Genomic DNA, 14116 nt, shown 5'->3' on the forward strand with positions numbered 1-14116 from the left:
CTGGCCTGTGGTGGGTGCCTTACTGCAAGAAGGAGAGGAAAAGACTAAGAAAGACTTTGAATTCAACTTGTGCTTTGTGAACAATCTCCAAGGGCTTGCTGGTGAACTTGCCCCCTGAACTGCACCCCAGGAACAGTGGGCGCTACCCCTCCCAAGAGGAAAAGGAAGCTGCTGCGGGTGAATTGCCTCCTGACTCCAAAGAACCTGTGCGTCCCATCCTGCCGAGCACCGCGACCCCTGCTTGACTGTGCTGCTGTGAGCACCGTGACGGCCTGCCCTGACGGGCCTGATCAAAGTAAACTGCTGCCCCCTCGAGCCGGAGCTCGCATCGTAAGACAGGCTCGTCTCCCTCTGAGCACCGAGGCTCTGTGGCCCCCGAGCCGTAGAGCCCATCGCAAGGACTGATGCCACTAAGGTTCGCCATCGCTGGACGAAGTTGCAGCGCCTCACGCTGAATTCACCCCCAAGCCGCCCCTCCTTTCTCGCCCCTCGAGTGAGCTGTGGAAGTCCTGAGGCGCCCCACCAAGAATCGCCGTCCTCTGACCAAGCGGGTCTGCAACGCGACACGGGACGCCCCTCTGATGACTGCCGAGGCCGCCTCGAACTCCCCATAAAAGAATTAAGGTACTGTGCGCCCCGAACGTCTGCCCCTGTACGACGCGTACCCTGCTTGGGTCCCCGTACGCCTGCTCACGCGGGAAGCGTGAGGCGAAGTAGGACTTGTACCAAGCTCGTACGGAGCGTACCTGCGACTGTACGGCCCGTACCGTTTAAATCCCCGTACGCTTGCTCACGCGGCAAGCGTGAGGCGAAGAGGGAATCGTACCCGCATCGTACGGCATGTACCAATGCCGGTACAAGACGTACGGAAGGCGCTACGGTGCGCACTGGCCCCCAAGAAGTGGAAATTTGCACCTAACTTTGCCTTTTAAGAACTGTGGCCTCCTGGAACATTGCCAACAAGTAACTGGAACCCTATTTGAAAGTGAAAGACTGTATTTGAAGCCTGCTTAAAGAGTCTATATATAAAGAGCTTTATTTTTACAATTACAGTCTGGAGTCTCTGTGTGGTGGGTTGGTGGTTGTTGTGGGACACCCTAAATGCTTAACCTCATGCCCTCTGGAATCTAGCCTGACTGCTCGTGCCACATTACCTAGAGGGTGAGCAGGGGTTATTTTTCACGAGTAATCCTTTGCCCTGACTTAGAGGAAAGGGTCCCTGCTTGTCGCAAGTGCATACCTGCGCCAACCAGAGACCCCGGATTCGAACAGTGCTCATCACGTCTGCTGGTGTGTGCTCGTCAGGTCTGCCGCTGTGTGCTTGTCAGGTCTGCCGCTGTGTGCTTATCAGGTCTGTTGGTGTGTGCTTATCACGTCTGCTGGTGAGTGCTTAAAACGTCTGCCACTGTGTGCTTATCAGGTCTGCTGGTGTGTGTTTTTTGGGTCTGCCACTGTGTGCTTATAACTTCCCTGCCATAGAGCCCCTGTCTGCTAGTGTGTGCATGCCATGTGTGTGGATGTGTGCTTATCACGTCTGCTGGTGTGTGCTCATCACGTATGCCATTGTGTGCTCATCATATCTGCTGCTGTACGCTCATCACATCTGCTGATGTGTTCTCATCACGTCTGCCGGTGTTTGCTTGTCAGGTCTGCTGCTGTGTGCTCATTACATCTGCTGGTGTGTACGTATGAAGTCTGCTCATGTGTGCTTATCACGTCTGCTGCTGTGTGTTTATCACATCCATGCCGTAGGGGCCCTGTCTGCTGGTGTGTGTGCTCATTAGTTTTGCTGGTGTGTGCTAATCAAGTCTGCTCATGTGTGCTCATCACGTCTTCTGGTGTGAGCTTATCACGTCCATGCTGTAGGGACCCTGTCTGCTGGTGTGTGTGCTCATCACGTCTGCTGGTGTGTGCTTATGTCTATGCTGAAGAGGCCCCGTCTGCTGGTTGTGTGCTTGTCACGTCTGCATGTGTGTGCTTGTCATGTCTGCTGGTGTGCGCTCGTCACGTCTGCTGATGTGTGCTTGCCATGTCTGCTGATCTGTGCTTGTCACGTCTGCGCTTATCACGCTCATGCCGTAGGGGCCCCTTCTGCTGGTGTGTGCTCATCACGTCTGCTGGTGTGTGTTTGTGACGTCTGCTGGTGTGTGCTTGTCATGTCTGCAGGTTTTTGCTCATCACGACTGCTGGTGCGAGCTTATCACGAACATGCCGTAGGGGCCCCGTCTGCTGGTGTGTGCTTGTCGCGTCTGCTGGTGTGTGTGCTCATCACGTCTGCTGGTGTGTGTGCTCATCATGTCTGCTGGTGTGCTCTCATCATGTCTGCTGGTTTGTGCTCGTCACGTCTGCCGATGTGTGTTTATCAGGTCTGCCGCTATGTACTCATCACGTCTGTCTGTGTGTGCTAATCACGTCTGCCACTATGTGCTCATCGCGTCTGCTGATGTGTGCTCATCACATCTGCCGGTGTGTGCTTGTCAGGTCTGCGGGTGTGTGCTTATCAGGTCTGCTGGTGTGTGCTTATCACGTCTGCTGGTGTGTGCTTAAAACGTCTGCCACTGTGTGCTTATCAGGTTTGCTGGTGTGTGCTTATTGGGTCTGCCACTGTGTGCTGGTGTGTGCTTATCACATCTGCTGATGTGTGCTTGTCATGTCTGCCGATGTGTGCTTATCAGGTCTGCTAGTGTGTGCTCATCACGTCTGTCGCTATGTGCTCATCACGTCTGCCTGTGTGTGCTTATCACGTCTGCCACTATGTGCTCATCACGTCTGCTGATGTGTGCTCATCACGTCTGCCGGTGTGTGCTTGTCAGGTCTGCTGCTGAGTGCTTATTAGGTCTGCTGGTGTGTGCTCATCACGTCTGCCGGTGTGTGCTCATCATGTCTGCTGGTGTGTGCTTATCACGTCTGCTGCTGTGTGCTTATTACATCTATGCCGTAGGGGCCCAGTCTGCTGGTGTGTGTGCTCATTGGTTCTGCTGGTGTGTGCTTATCAAGTCTGCTCGTGTGTGCTCATCACGTCTGCTGATGTGTGCTCATCATGTCTGCTGACGTGTGCTCATCACATCTGCTGGTGTGTGCTTATGTCTATGCCAAAGAGGTCCCGTCTGCTGGTTGTGTGCTTGTCATGTCTGCTTGTGTGTGCTTGTCATGTCTGCTGGTGTGCGCTCGTCAAGTCTGCTGATGTGTGCTTGTCACGTCTGCGCTTATCATGCTCATGCCATAGGGGCCCTGTCTGCTGGTGTGTGCTCATCACGTCTGCTGGTGTGTGCTTGTGACGTCTGCTGATGTGTGCTTGTCATGTCTGCTGGTTTGTGCTCGTCATGTCTGCTGCTGTGTGCTTATCACGAACATGCCGTATGGGCCCCGTCTGCTGGTGTGTGTGCTCGTCATGTCTGCTGGTGTGTGTGCTCATCACATCTGCTGGTGTGTGCTTATCACGTCTGCTGGTGTGTGCATGTGACGTCTGCTGTTGTGTGCTCATCACGTCTGCTGGTGTGCGCTCATCACGTCTGCTGGTGTGCACTCAACACTTCTGCTGGTGTGCGCTCGTCTGCTGGTGTGTGCTTGTCCGGTCCATGCCGTAGGGGCCCTGTCTGCTGGTGTGTGTGCTCATCACGTCTGCCGATGTGTGTTCATCACGTCTGCTGGTGTACTTGTCACGTCTGCTGATGTGCTTGTTACGTCGGCTGGTGTGTGCTTGTCATGTCTGCTGGTGTGTGCTTGTCACGTCTGCGCTTATCACGTTCATGCTGTAGGGGCCATATCTGCTTGTGTGTGCTTGTCACGTCTGCTGGTGTGTGCTTGTCACGTCTGCAGGTGTGTGCTTATCATGAACATGCCGTAGGGGCGCTGTCTGCTGGTGTGTGCTTGTTACGTCTACTGGTGTGTGTGCTCATCACGTCTGCTGGTGTGTGTGCTCGTCACATCTGCTGGTGTGTGCTTCTCAGGTCTGCTGGTGTGTGCTAGTCAGGTCCATGCAGTAGGGGCCCTGTCTGCTGGTGTGTGTGCTCATCACGTCTGCTGATGTGTCCTCATCATGTCTGCTGGTTTGTGCTCATCACATCTGCTGGTGTGTGCTTATGTCTATGCTAAAGGGGCCCGTCTTCTGGTTGTGTGCTTGTCACGTCTGCTGGTGTGCTTACCACGTCTGCTGGTGTGCACTCGTCATGTCTGCTGGTGTGTGCTTGTCATGTCTGCTGGTGTGTGCTTGTCACGTCTGCGCTTATCACGTTCATGCCGTAGGGGCCCTGTCTGCTGATGTGTGCTCATCATGTCTGCTGGTGTGTGCTTGGCACTTCTGCTGGTGTGTGCTTATCACGTCCATGCCGTAGGGGCCCTGTGTGCTGCTGTATGCTTATCACGACTGCTCGTGTGTGCTTGTCACTGTGCCAGCTCTGTAGAGATGGACTCACCTCTCGCCCTGGCTGTCCTCTCGGTCCCGGTAAACCTTGTGCTCCAGGCTTCCCCTGCGGAGGAATGAAAGACAGGAGTCAGACAGGAGGAGAGGTGCTGTGAGTGACCTTTGAGTCAGGAAAGCAGCGGTTTCCAAGGACAGCTAAATGGAGGAGGCGGCTGGAAGCATTTCAACACTAACAGGAGGGACAGTGTGTGACCGCCATGCCACGCTCTCCTGACACCCCCAAGACCTCTGTCTGGGACCTGAACTCAAACAGAGGGGACACTGTGTGACGGCCATGCCACTCTCTCCTGACACCCCAGGAACCTCTGCCTGGGACCTGAACTCAAACAGATGGGACAGTGTGTGACGGCTGGCCTGTCTACATACACCCACGGGGCACCTCAGCTCAAGCAGGGGGGCTGTGTGATGACGGGACCCCAAACTAGCACCTTAACAAAAACAAGAGGAACTGTGTGTGATGGCTGGCCTTTCTCCCGACACCCTGTGGGGTCCACGGGCCCGGCCAGCACAAACGGAAGGGGCTGCGTGACTGCCACAACACTCTCTCCTGGCACCCCCAAGGACCCATGTCTGGCACCTCAACACAAACAGGAGGGGCAGCGTGACTGGCACGACTCTCTCTCCTGGCACCCCTAAGAACCCATGTCTGGCACCTCAGCACAAGCAAGAGGGGCTGCAAGACAGTTACAACACTCTCCCCTGGCACCTCCAAGGACCCATGCCTGGCACCTCAACACAAACAGAAGGGGCTGTGTGACTGCCACGACACTCTCCCCTGTCACCCCCAAGGACCCATGTCTGGCACCTCAACACAAACAGGAGGGGCTGTGTGACTGCCACGTCACTCTCTCCTGTCACCCCCAAGGACCCATGTCTGCCACCTCAACACAAACAGAAGGGTCTGCGTGATGGCCACAACACTCTCTCCAGGCACCCCCAAGGACCCATGTCTGGCACTTCAACACAAACCAGAGAGGCTGCGGGACTACCACGACACACCCCTCTGGCACCCCCAAGGACCCGTGTCTGGCACCTCAACACAAACAGGAGGGGCTGCATGTCTGCCACGACACTCTCTCCTGGCACCCCCAAGGACCCATGTCTGGCACATAAACACATACAGAAGGGGTTGCGTGACGGCCACGACGCTCTCTCCTGGCACCCCCAAGGACCCATGTCTGGGACCTCAACACAAACAGGAGAGCTGGTTGAAATCCACAACGCTCTCCCCTAGCACCCCCTAGGAACCATGTCTGGCACCTCAACACAAACAGGAGGGGCTGCGGGCCTACCACAACTCTCTCTCCTGGCACCCCCTAGGACTCATGTCTGGCACCAAAACACATACAGAAGGGGCTGTGTGACTGCCACGACACTCTCTCCAGGCACCCCATGGGCCCATATCTGGCATCTCAACACAATCAGAAGGGGCTACGTGACTGCCACAACACTTTCTCCTGGCACCCCCAAGGACCCATGTCTGGCACCTCAACTCAAACAGAAGGGGCTGCGTGACTGCCACGACAATCTCTTCTGGCACCCCCGAGGACCATGTCTGGCACCTCAACACAAACAGGAGGGGCTGCGTGACTGGCACGACGCTCTCTCCTGGCACCCCCAAGGACCTATGTCTGGCACCTCAACACGTACAGCAGGGGCGGCGTGACTGCCACAACGCTCTCTCCTGGCACCCCATAGGAACCATATCTGGCACCTCAACACAAACAGGAGGGGCTGCGGGACTACCACAACGCTCTCTCCTGGCACCCCCTAGCACCCATGTCTGGCACCTCAACACAAACAGGAGGGGCTGCGTGACTGGCACGACGCTCTCTCCTGGCACCCCCAAGGACCCATGTCTGGCACCTCAACACGTACAGCAGGGGCTGCGTGACTGCCACAACACTCTCTCCTGGCACCCCCTAGGAACCATGTCTGGCACCTCAACACAAACAGGAGGGGCTGTGGCACTGCCACAATGCTCTCGCCTGACATCCAAAGGACCCATGTCTGACACCTCAACACGTACAGAAGGGGCTGCGTCACTGCAACGACACTCTCTCCTGGCACCCCCAAGGACCCATGTCTGGCACCTCAACACAAACGGAAGGGGCTGCGTCACAACCACAACACACTCTCCTCGCCCCCCCCAAGGACCCATGTCTGGCACCTCAACACGTACAGAAGGGGCTGCGTGAGTGCCATGACGCTCTCTCCTGGCACCCCCTAGGACCCATGTTTGGCACCTCAACACATACAGAAGGGGCTGTGTGACGGCCATGACGCTCTCTCCTGGCACCCCCAAGGACCCATGTCTGGTACCTCAACACGTACAGAAGGGACTGCGTGATGGCCACAACACTCTCTCCTGGCACCCCCAAGGACCCTTGTCTGGCACCTCAACACAAACAGGAGGGGCTGCGTGACAGCCACAACACACTCTCCTGGCACCCCAAGGACCCGTGTCTGGCACCTCAAAACAAACAGAAGAGGCTACGTGACTGCCGCAACACTCTCCCCTGGCACCCCCAAGGACCCATGCCTGGCACCTCAACACAAACAGAAGTGGCTGTGGGGCTGCCACGACACTCTCTCCTGGCACCCCCTAGCACCCATGTCTGGCACCTCAACACAAGCGGAGGGGGCTGCGTGACAGCCACAACACTCTCTCCGGGCACCCCCAAGACCCCATGTCTGGCACCTCAACACAAACAGAAGGGGCTGCGGGACTGCCACGACACTCTCTCCAGGCACCCCCAAGACCCCATGTCTGGCACCTCAACACAAACAGAAGGGGCTGCGGGACTGCCACGACACTCTCTCCAGGCACCCCCAGGACCCATGTCTGGCACCTCAACACAAACAGAACTGGCAGTGTGGCTGCCACGACACTCTCTCCTTGCACCCCCAAGGACCCATGTCTGGCACCTCAATCTGTACAGAAGGGGCTGCGTGACGGCCACGACGCTCTCTCCTGGCAACCCCAAGGACCCATGTCTGGCACCGCAACACATACAAAAGTGTCTGTGTGATGGCCACAACACTCTCTCCTGGCACCCCCAAGGACCAATGTCTGGCACCTCAACACGTACAGAAGGGGCTGCGTCACTGCCACGACAGTCTCTCCTGGCACCCCCAAGGACCCATGTCTGGCACCTCAACACAAACGGAAGGGGCTGCGTGACAGCCACAACACTTTCTCCTGGCACCTCCAAGGACCCATGTCTGGCACCTCAACACGTACAGAAGGGGCTGCGTGACTGCCATGACGCTCTCTCCTGACACCCCCAAGGACCCATGTCTGGCACTTCAACACAAACCAGAGGGGCTGCGGGACTGGCACGACCCTCTCTCCTGGCACCCCCAAGGACCCATGTCTGGCACCTCAACACGTACAGCAGGGGCTGCGTGACTGCCACAACACTCTCTCCTGGCACCCCCAAGGACCCTTGTCTGGCACCTCAACACAAACAGGAGGGGTTGCGTGACAGCCACAACACACTCTCCTGACATCCCCAAGGACCCGTGTCTGGCACCGCAACACAAATCAGAGAGGCTGTCGGACTACCACAACACACTCTCCTGGCACCCCCAAGGATCCATGTCTGGCATCTTAACACAAACAGATGGGGCTGCGGGACTGCCAAAACACTCTCTCCGGGCACCCCCAAGGACTCATGTCTGGCACCTCAACACAAAGGAAAGGGGCTGCGTGACAGCCACAACACTCTCTCCTGGCACCCCCAAGGACTCATGTCTGGCACCTCAACACAAACAGAAGAGGCTACATGACTGCCACGACACTCTCTCCTGGCACCCTCAGGACCCATGTCTGACACCTCAGCACAAACAAGAGGGGCTGCAGGACTGCCACAACACTCTCTCCTGGCATCCCCAAGGACTCATGTCTGGCACCTCAACACAAACAGAAGAGGCTACATGACTGCCACGACACTCTCCCCGGCACCCCCAAGGACCCATGCCTGGCACCTCAGCACAAACAGAAGGGGCTGCAGGACTGCCACAACACTCTCTCCTGGCACCCCCAAGGACTCATGTCTGGCACCAAAACACAAAGGAAAGGGGCTGCGTGATGGCCACAACACTCTCTCCTGGCACCCCCAAGAACTCATGTCTGGCACCTCAACACAAAGGAAAGGGGCTGTGTGATGGCCACGACACTCTCTCCTGGCACCCCCAGGACCCATGTCTGGCACCTCAACACAAACGGAAGGGGCTGTGTGACAGCAACAACACTCTCTCCTTGCACCCCCAAGGACCCATGTCTGGCACCTCAATCTGTACAGAAGGGGCTGCGTGACGGCCATGACGCTCTCTCCTGGCAACCCCAAGGACCCATGTCTGGCACCGCAACACATACAAAAGTGTCTGTGTGATGGCCACAACACTCTCTCCTGGCACCCCCAAGGACCCATGTGTGGCACCTCAACACGTACAGAAGGGGATGCGTCACTGCCGCGACAGTCTCTCCTGGCACCCCCAAGGACCCATGTCTGGCACCTCAACACAAACGGAAGGGGCTGCGTAACAGCCACAACACTTTCTCCTGGCACCTCCAAGGACCCATGTCTGGCACCTCAACACGTACAGAAGGGGCTGCGTGAGTGCCATGACGCTCTCTCCTGGCACCCCCTAGGACCCATGTTTGGCACCTCAACACATACAGAAGGGGCTGTGTGACGGCCATGACTCTCTCTCCTGGCACTCCCAAGGACCCATGTCTGGTACCTCAACACGTACAGAAGGAACTGCGTGATGGCCACAACACTCTCTCCTGGCACCCCCAAGGTCCCTTGTCTGGCACCGCAACACAAACAGGAGGGGCTGCGTGACAGCCACAACACACTCTCCTGGCACCCCAAGGACCCGTGTCTGGCACCTCAACACAAACAGAAGAGGCTACGTGACTGCCGCAACACTCTCCCCTGGCACCCCCAAGGACCCATGCCTGGCACCTCAACACAAACAGAAGGGGCTGCGGGACTGCCACGACACTCTCTCCAGGCACCCCCAGGACCCATGTCTGGCACCTCAACACAAACAGAACTGGCAGTGTGGCTGCCACGACACTCTCTCCTTGCACCCCCAAGGACCCATGTCTGGCACCTCAATCTGTACAGAAGGGGCTGCGTGACGGCCACGACACTCTCTCCTGGCAACCCCAAGGACCCATGTCTGGCACCGCAACACATACAAAAGTGTCTGTGTGATGGCCACAACACTCTCTCCTGGCACCCCCAAGGACCCATGTCTGGCACCTCAACACGTACAGAAGGGGCTGTGTCACTACCACGACAGTCTCTCCTGGCACCCCCAAGGACCCATGTCTGGCACCTCAACACAAACGGAAGGGGCTGCGTGACAGCCACAACACTTTCTCCTGGCACCTCCAAGGACCCATGTCTGGCACCTCAACACGTACAGAAGGGGCTGCGTGACTGCCATGACGCTCTCTCCTGACACCCCGAAGGACCCATGTCTGGCACTTCAACACAAACCAGAGGGGCTGCGGGACTGGCACGACCCTCTCTCCTGGCACCCCCAAGGACCCATGTCTGGCACCTCAACACGTACAGCAGGGGCTGCGTGACTGCCACAACACTCTCTCCTGGCACCCCCAAGGACCCTTGTCTGGCACCTCAACACAAACAGGAGGGGTTGCGTGACAGCCACAACACACTCTCCTGACATCCCCAAGGACCCGTGTCTGGCACCGCAACACAAATCAGAGAGGCTGTCGGACTACCACAACACACTCTCCTGGCACCCCCAAGGATCCATGTCTGGCATCTTAACACAAACAGATGGGGCTGCGGGACTGCCAAAACACTCTCTCCGGGCACCCCCAAGGACTCATGTCTGGCACCTCAACACAAAGGAAAGGGGCTGCGTGACAGCCACAACACTCTCTCCTGGCACCCCCAAGGACTCATGTTTGGCACCTCAACACAAACAGAAGAGGCTACATGACTGCCACGACACTCTCTCCTGGCACCCCCAGGACCCATGTCTGACACCTCAGCACAAACAAGAGGGGCTGCAGGACTGCCACAACACTCTCTCCTGGCACCCCCAAGGACTCATGTCTGGCACCTCAACACAAACAGAAGAGGCTACATGACTGCCACGACACTCTCCCCTGGGACCCCCAAGGACCCATGCCTGGCACCTCAGCACAAACAGAAGGGGCTGCAGGACTGCCACAACACTCTCTCCTGGCACCCCCAAGGACTCATGTCTGGCACCTCAACACAAAGGAAAGGGGCTGCGTGATGGCCACAACACTCTCTCCTGGCACCCCCAAAACTCATGTCTGGCACCTCAACACAAAGGAAAGGGGCTGTGTGATGGCCCCGACACTCTCTCCTGGCACCCCCAGGACCCATGTCTGGCACCTCAACACAAACGGAAGGGGCTGTGTGACAGCAACAACACACTCTCGTGGCACCCCCTAGGACCCATGTTTGGCACCTCAACACGTACAGAAGGGTCTGCGTGACGGCCACGACGCTCTCTCCTGGCACCCCCAAGGACCCATGTCTGGTACCTCAACACGTACAGAAGGGGCTGCGTGACTGGCACGACGCTCTCTCCTGGCACCCCCAAGGACCCATGTCTGGCACCTCAACACAAACAGGAGGGGCTGCGTTACTGGCACGACGCTCTCTCCTGGCATCCCCAAGGACCCGTGTCTGGTACATCAACACAAACAGGAGGGGCTGGTTGAAAGCCACAACACTCTCTCGTGGAACCCACAAGGACCCATGCGTGGCATCTTAACACAAACAGAAGGGACTGCGTGATGGCCACGACACTCTCTCCGGGCACCCCCAAGACCCCATGTCTGGCACCTCAACACAAACAAGAGGGGCTGCAAGACAGTTACAACACTCTCCCCTGGCACCCCAAGGACCCATGCCTGGCACCTCAACACAAACAGAAGGGGCTGCAGGACTGCCACAACACTCTCTCCTGGCACCCCCAAGGACTCATGTCTGGCACCTCAACACAAACAGAAGAGGATACATGACTGCCACAACACTCTCTCCTGGCACTCTCAAGGACCCATGTCTGGCACCTCAATATGTACAGAAAGGGCTGCGTGATGGCCACGACGCTCTCTCCTGGCACCCCCAAGGACCCATGTCTGGCACCTCAACACGTACAGAAGGGGATGCGTGATGGCCACAACACTCTCTCCAGGCACCCCCAAGGACCCATGTCTGCCACCTCAACACAAACAGAAGGGTCTGCGTGACAGCCACAACACTCTCTCCTGGCACTCTCAAGGACCCATGTCTGGCACCTCAACACAAACAGAAGTGGCTGTGTGGCTGCCACAACACTCTCTCCTGGAACCCTCTAGGACCTATGTCTGGCACCTCAACACAAACGGAAGGGGCTGCATGACAGCCACAACGCTCTCTCCTGGCACCCCCTAGGACCCATGTCTGGCACCTCAACACATGCAGAAGGGGCTGCGTCACTGCCACAACACTCTCTCCTGGCACTCTCAAGGACCCATGTCTGGCACCTCAACACAAACAGAAGTGGCTGTGTGGCTGCCACAACACTCTCTCCTGGAACCCTCTAGGACCTATGTCTGGCACCTCAACACAAACGGAAGGGGCTGCATGACAGCCACAACGCTCTCTCCTGGCACCCCCTAGGACCCATGTCTGGCACCTCAACACATGCAGAAGGGGCTGCGTCACTGCCACAACACTCTCTCCTGGCACCCCCAAGGACCCATGTCTGGCACCTCAACTCAAACAGAAGGGGCTGTGTGACTGCCACGACACTCCTCCTGACACCCCCAAGGACCCATGTCTGACACCTGAATACGTACAGAAGGGGCTGCGTCACTGCCACAACAGTCTCTCCTGGCACCCCAAGGACCCACGTCTCGCACCTCAACACAAGCCGGAGAGGTTGCGGGACGGCCGCGCTACATCGAGACACCCATGGCGTGCAAGGATAAAGAGTTCAGGTTGTCGTCTGTTACTCTGGAGGAAGTCTGGGGACCCTCACGAATCACTTCAGACCTTGTCAGGAAGTCAGGGGCCGGGAAAGGAAGCAGGGAAGGCCATCACCGCGGAAAGCCCGGGTGTGTTGGTGCTTTGAGCGGGGTAAGGATGCAATGCAGGCATCTTCAGTGGATTTAGATAAATCCAGGCTTAATCCAGGCACAGATGGATGTTGTTACCAGGGAACCTAGTGCTATCAATAAAATACTAGTTTCACATCAGCATAGTTAGCATAATCATCCTGTTATTCATTCATTAAAGGTCACATCACTCAGTTTCTTTGCCCTCCCATGCATTTACAGGACATGGACCCAGCAGTGACCGGTAATGTGTCGTAGGCACTCGTCTGGAATGTCTTTAGCCATGTGTGCTGCGGAGAGTGGCCGCTTCCTGATGGTGGGCAGGGAGTCGTTTTGATCTCCTTGCTCGGTTTCGAAGCTAGCTCCCCTCTCTCTTTGGGTTCCTGTTTAGACCAGATTAGGAAGGACTCACTGAAGACTGAAGGTGACTGAAGGCACGTCACGTGACACCAGCGGGAGCCTTCTCTTCCACCAGTGGGGTCACCTTTAGAGACTGTCCCGGATAGAATCAACCTTTCTTGTCTGTAATATAACGGAGTCTACCAGACATTAAAGGCAGCCGGATGGCTGCTCTGTTGGGCGGTCACAGCTCTACGAATTGTGTTTGAGGCGCTGCTGGCAATATTAACAGATTTCAAGGCACCCAATCAATCGGTATACTCAATAAGTTGTATTAAAATTCACCTTTACGATGATTGAACAGACACCGTGTTGAAGGACCCTAAGCTCAAGTTCTTTAGCTTCGGTAACTCTCTTTCTGGTGGAAAGTCTATCTAACCGCAGAGTCCTCACTCTCTGAGTATTCACCCAGGCATCGGACTGGATCCGGAATACTTGAAAGCAGTCTGCCGGGGCGCCAGTGGGTGGTGTAGCGTGGATCCGCAGAAACTTCGTTCCTCTCTGGAAGTGACAAGCGGGAAAACTTAATAAGCGTCACTCAGATGTGAATTGCTTTTGAAGGCTTCTTTGCTCCCTCAAATGCGGAGACCATCAGCACATTGGCTTGACCAGCATGCAGAGCTCTAGTTCCAGATGTTTTCGATGGTAAAGCATCCATTCCACAGAGGCGGGAGGTGGGAGGGGGGTGAAGGGTCTGAGACAGACCTGCAGGGCATCCTGTTGGAAAACGCCCCGCACCACCTCCAGGTGTGTCTGCCATTCGTGATCCGCTGGGTGTGGGGGCTACGTTTGTCTCCCTGTCGTTAAGAGATCCCTCAAGGTGAGCCAGTCACTTCCAGACTCACAGAGACTCCTTCCACCGGACCCAGACCCCACTCCACCCTGCCTGCTGCAGGACCACATGAGGGTAGTGTTATTTCAGAGTCCCTGTGCTTCCCTACCCTCGATAGACAGGGGCGTAGCTTCGGGGGAAGTGTTCGGGGTGTTACACCCCCCTAATAAAATGTATTATTTAATAGCTGGGTACAGGAGTTTTCAGTCTGGCATGATAAGGTGTCTGTCGGATTTCATCTGGGATTTTTAAAAACTCACTCAGTCAAAAACACACTCGCATACACTCGTCGCTGTTTTAAAGGTCTTAAAGCATGATTATTTTACCAAATATT

General features: G+C 56.5%; 1 protein-coding gene across 3 annotated transcripts in view; it reads right to left on the reverse strand.

Moving 5' to 3' along the window:
* COL27A1 (collagen type XXVII alpha 1 chain) overlaps window positions 1-14116 on the reverse strand; it is a 2221286-nt gene that overhangs the window by 1063818 nt on the left and 1143352 nt on the right. For all 3 annotated transcript variants that reach the window (XM_085614179.1, XM_085614180.1, XM_085614178.1), the window contains exon 21: window positions 4416-4469. In XM_085614179.1, the coding sequence (XP_085470305.1) occupies window positions 4416-4469 (54 nt within the window). The remainder of the gene's footprint in view (window positions 1-4415; window positions 4470-14116) is intronic.

Source organism: Triturus cristatus, chromosome 1_2, assembly GCF_964204655.1.
Source record: "Triturus cristatus chromosome 1_2, aTriCri1.1, whole genome shotgun sequence".
Taxonomy (NCBI): Eukaryota; Metazoa; Chordata; class Amphibia; order Caudata; family Salamandridae; genus Triturus; species Triturus cristatus.